The 5,243-nt window shown below is 48.2% G+C and overlaps 1 protein-coding gene and 1 non-coding gene across 5 annotated transcripts in view; both read right to left on the bottom strand.

Annotated features, from left to right (window-relative positions):
• Positions 1-249: 249 nt before the first annotated feature.
• TRO (trophinin) overlaps positions 250-5,243 on the bottom strand; it is a 10,404-nt gene continuing 5,410 nt past the window's right edge. For 2 of the 4 annotated variants that reach the window (XM_059386082.1, XM_059386079.1), the window contains 4 exons: positions 4,479-4,558; positions 4,343-4,385; positions 506-2,422; positions 250-334 (listed from right to left, as the gene is read on the bottom strand). In XM_059386082.1, the coding sequence (XP_059242065.1) occupies positions 517-2,422; positions 4,343-4,385; positions 4,479-4,558 (2,029 nt within the window). In that variant the 3' untranslated portion in view covers positions 250-334; positions 506-516. Of the gene's footprint in view, positions 335-505; positions 2,423-3,201; positions 3,317-4,342; positions 4,386-4,478; positions 4,559-5,243 lie in introns of all 4 variants that reach the window. The other 2 variants (XM_059386081.1, XM_059386080.1) reach the window with 2 other exon arrangements.
• On the bottom strand, positions 3,545-3,673 carry LOC132007972 (small nucleolar RNA SNORA11). The gene has a single exon (XR_009401518.1). It is a non-coding gene; the product is annotated as a small nucleolar RNA SNORA11 (small nucleolar RNA).

Raw genomic sequence — 5,243 nt, 5'->3', positions numbered from 1 at the left:
AGAGGCTTAAACCCACTGAGCCACCCAGGAGCCCTCTAGTTCTTCTATGAACCTGAAATGTCACTACAACAACCTAGACATATTAAAAGACAGAAAAAAACCTCCAATTCATCTTGCAAATTTAATGTAACTCTGTTATGAAAATATGACAGCACACAAGAAGCAAACAACAAAGTAGGATCACCAAGCAGATTTTTCATAGCGTGTCACCCTCGGCTGATTGATAATATCTGCTTATATTGCTGTGTGGGCAAAAATTCCAAGGATGTACCTTGGTTCCTTGGGAAGAACTGCTGCAATTCATTAGCCATATCTGTAAACCTGGGAAATAAACCTGAAAACAAAACACCAACAGGAACACATTTTAGTACCAAATATAGTGTTTTCTCATACTTCCTTTGTTGTCCTCATCTCCCCACCCAAACCTCCCACTTTGGGATTTCTTATAGAATTTCCCAGATCTTACACCCATCCCCAAGGACCATGGCTGTGGAAATGTAATTACCTGAAACCTCACTAGCCATAGGAGAAGCTACAGGCACCAAGGCTGGTGGCTCCACCACCAAAGCCAGCACCATTTCTTGGTCCACCGCCAAAGCCAGCACCACTGCTTGGTCCACTGCTGAAGCCAGCACCTGTGCTTGGTCCACTGCTGAAGCCAATGATAGAACTGGGTCCACCATTGAAGCTGGTGCTGGTGCAGGGTTCGCCAATAAAGCCTGTGCTGGTGTTGGAACCACTGCCAAAGCCAATGATGGTACTTGGTCCTCCGTTGAAGCTGTTATTAAACCCAGCACCAAAGCCATCACTGATGCTGAGGCCACCACTAAAGCCAGCACTTGTGCCAAGTGTGCTGCTAAAACCAGCATTGGTGCCCAGTCCATCACCAAAGCCATCGCTTGAGATCAGTCCACCACCAAAGCCAGCACTGGTGCTCAGTCCACTACCAAAGATAGCACTGGTCCCTAGTCCACTACTGAAGCCAGCACTAGTGCTCAGTCCACCACTAAATCCAGCACTGCTGTTCAACCCACTGCCAAAGATGAAACCAGCAGTGGTACTGGATCCATCACCAAAACTAGCAGTGGTAGGACCACTAAAGCAGGCGCTAGTGCTAGGAGGGCCGCCAAAGCATAGGTTGGCGTTAGACACACTGCCAAAGCAGAGGCTGGTGCTAGGAACTCCACCAAAGCCAATGTTGGTACTGGGAGTAATGCCAAAGTCAGTAGTGGTGGTAAGTGCCCCACTGAAGTCGGCACTGGTGCTGAACACACTGCCAAAGCCAGAGATGGTGCTGGGTGTACTGCTGAAGCTGGCACTAGTGCTAATAGCACTAGTGCTGTTAAAACCAGCACTGGTGTTAAGTGCACCACCAAAACCAACACTGGTGCTGAATGCACCACCAAAGCTGGCACCAGTGCTGGGAGAGCCACCAAAGCAGATACTGGTGCTTAGTGTGCCACCAAAGTCAGCGCTGGTGCTGGAAGTACCACCAAAGGAGACACTGGTGCTGAGTACTCCATCAAAACCATTGGTAGTGCTAGGAGAGCTGCCAAAGCAGATACTGGTATTAAGTGTGCCACCGAAGCTGGCACCGGAGCTGGGAGAGCCACCAAAGCAGACACTAGTGCTCAGTGTGCCACCAAATCCAGTGCTGGTGCTAAGTGCCCCACTAAAGACTGTGCTAGTTCTGGGTAGACTGCCAAAGCTGCTACTGGTAATGAGTGCACCACTGAAACCAGCAGTGGTGCTGAGTGTGCCTCCAAAGCCAGAGCTGGCTCCACCACTGAAACCAGGGCTGCTGCTGAGTGGGATGCTGAAACTGGAGCTGACCCCACCACCAAAGCCAGCACTGGTACAAGGTGTGCCACCAAAGCTAATGCAGGCTTCACTGTTGAAACTAGAGCTGGTGCTCGCTGCACCACTGAAGCTAATGCTGGCTGCACCACTGAAACTAGTGCTAGTGCTGGGTATGCCACTAAAGCAAATGCTGGCTGTGCTGCTGAAGCTGGCACTGGTCCTGGGTGTGCCACCAAAGCTAGTGCCAGCTCTGCCACCAAAGCCACCACTGGGGCTGGGCACACCATTGAAGCTAATACAAGCGCTATCGCTAAAGGTAGCCCTGGTGCTAACTCCTCTGCTGAAGTCGATGTTGGTGCTGGCTTCTGCATTTTCTTGGGCTCTGGTCTCAATTTCAAATGAAAATCTGTTCCAGGACTGAGCATCATCGCCTAACTCTTCCCTTGTTAGGCAGTCGATATCCATGTCATCCCAATTCCAGGGCCCAGCCACAGCTTCCTCTCCAATCCCCATTTGGGCTCTTGCCTCAGCCCTTGCCTCAGTCTCAGCCACGGCCACAGCTGCAGCTTGGACTTCCATCTCCACTGCCTCCTGGCACTGAGCAGCCCAGTCCTTGGCGTACCTGAAATGGGAATGATAATCAATATAAGGACAATAACATTTGTAATTATCTATTATGTACATACAATGGGCTCTGTATAAAATCAAGAGCAGTATTTTTTTTAATTCTTATTTTCCTGGGGCTCTATCAGTCCTGAAATCCAATTGCAGCTCTGATAACTAAGGTGCTGGGTAACCTTGGACAAGTCACTTAACCTAACTGAGAAAAGGGGAAATGATAAGAGAGTATGTTATGGATTGAATGTTTGTGTCCCTCCCCCCAAATTCATATATTAAAGCACCAGCTCCCAGTGTGACTATATTTGGAGACTGGGTCTTTACAGAAGTAGAGTTAAATGAGGTCATAACGGTGGGGCCCTGGTCCAATAAGATTCCTGTTTTTGTAAGAGGCTCTTTTTCCACCCTGTGAGAACACAGCAAGAAGACATTCATCTGCAAGCCAGAGGGAGAGACCTCATCAGAAACTGACACTGCTGGGACTTCCAGCCTCCAGAACAGTGAGAAAATAATTTTCTGTTGTTTAAGGCACCCATTTTGTATTATTTTGTTATGACAGTGCAAGCAGACTAATAGAAATCAGTCTAATTTCTAATTAGAAATTTCTAATATGAAAGAATGAAATAATGTAAACCTTATGTTCAACAGCAATCTCAGACATCAGCAAAGTTCCATATGCTTATATACTAACTGCAGACTGCCCTGTACCTAACCATCCCTGCACATAGTCTGCCCCAGTTAGGGTACCCTTAATATGACAAGGCAGGGCAGCTCTCCTATTACCTTGAATGCAAACTTGAGTACTTTCATCTTGCTAGTCTCATGGTAGGAGCGCAAGCCCCAGAAGAACTCATATTCAGGTGGTTTGCTGTTAGGGACCCTCTTGTACTCCAGGTACCTTGGAGAAAGGAAATGAAACTTGCTTCTAACCAAACAAATCTGTTGTGTAACCACTGGGCACCAGGTGACAACTTCCTTCAAATACTAAACTCAACTCCTGGAGGAGGATTTCTAAGACCCTCCTTCCCCAGACTCACTCCCAAACACAGTTCATGGTATTGGTCTCCAATATTGTCATTTCCCTTTGGACCCATGCAAGGCAGTCACTTGATGCTTCAGAGAAGGTATGTATAGGGCATGATGTCACAGGAAGGCCAAAGTATCTTGCCACCTGTGAGGAGTAAACCCAAGTTCCTGTTGGGTGTGTTATAAACAGAGGAGCCATTATTCAGGCACCCTGCTCTGAGCACACCCTAAAGCGAGGGCCTTGTCTTTGGTCTAGCCCAGTCCTGGAACTGTCACTCATGGGAATTATGGACAGGACTCAGTTCTAGGGCATAGGATGCCCATTCCACCTCTAAAGCTAGTGTAATAAAAGGGCTGACTGAGTACTTTCTGAACCAGACCAGCACACTCAGAACACTTCAGGGTCAGACAAAGCCCCCAAACACCACTTACTTCTGCTTCACAAATTTGTCTGTGATGAGCTTCCTTACTTCCCCAAAGAGCGAGTGCCTTACCCTGACAATGGGAAAAATAACCCATAAACAGAGATTAAAACTTCCCAGATGAGGGAAGAGACATTTCTGAACATGGAAGAGACCTCTCTAGAACATGCAGCAGTCCCAATGAAGCCAGAAAAGTAGTGAACACATGGTCACTAGAATCAGTAACTTGAGGCCAGATGGTTCTTTGTCAGGTATGCCCCTGAAGTTCTAGCTTCTATCTCAGGTTAGAATGACATAGGGGTGGGAAGATGCAGAGAGTTCAGGACCATTTTCCCCACCCATCCATCTCAGAACCCTGGACCCTTTACCAGCACCCCCACCCATTCCACCAGACCACCAGATGATGCAATCCTGGAACCATCCTTTCTTTCCAAATGACAACACGGACAGCAAGCACTGAGAGAGCCCAATCATACCCAGGGTGCAGCCCCAGCTTGCGCAGCACCTCCCAGATGACAGCTGCAAGAGGAGGCAAGAGGAGACAGGGACAGAAAATGAGCATGTGGACTTCCAACTGTGGCCACCCATTCAGCTGCATGCCTACCCACTCACCCTCACTGGACCGATTTCCATTCATAAAGATGATGCTAAGAAGCACCATGAGGAGACCTAGCTTTGGTGAATCCTTAGTCCTAGGGAAATAACAGAGTAGAGAAAAGGTTTATGTCCGGCAGCCATCTAGGCTATCCTCTCCCAGATTCCTGAGACATGACAGAATTCTGCCTAGTCTGTGCTTCAAGCTCTATGTGACCCTGATCAAGACACTTAGACTCTTGAGTCTCTGTCTCCTATTCAGTAAAATGGGAAAATCCAATCCTCCCCTGCCTCAGGTTGCCAAGAAGAGAGAAGAATGCCTGCCAAACTGGGACAACCCATGGACCCAGCCAATGTGAGTCCCTTCTTTCTCTCTTAGACCCCTCTGCCCCAAAAGAACTCTAGGCAAAGCTCCAGTGATGCTCCTGTCCTTCAAGCATCATGATTTACCTACACCAGGAAGCCCTCCCTTGAGAACCACTCTACCAAAGCCAGTAGGAAGAGACAAGCAATGACAGGTCTGCCAGAAAAGTAGTGAACACATGGTCACTAGAATCAGTAACTTGAGGCCAGATGGTTCTTTGTCAGGTATGCCCCTGAAGTTCTAGCTTCTATCTCAGGTTAGAATGACATAGGGGTGGGAAGATGCAGAGAGTTCAGGACCATTTTCCCCACCCATCCATCTCAGAACCCTGGACCCTTTACCAGCACCCCCACCCATTCCACCAGACCACCAGATGATGCAATCCTGGAACCATCCTTTCTTTCCAAATGACAACACGG

This window comes from Mustela nigripes, chromosome X (genome assembly GCF_022355385.1).
Source record: "Mustela nigripes isolate SB6536 chromosome X, MUSNIG.SB6536, whole genome shotgun sequence".
NCBI lineage: Eukaryota > Metazoa > Chordata > Mammalia > Carnivora > Mustelidae > Mustela > Mustela nigripes.
The sequence above is the reverse complement of the archived record's forward strand: the minus strand, read 5'-3'. Positions and strand labels throughout refer to the sequence as shown.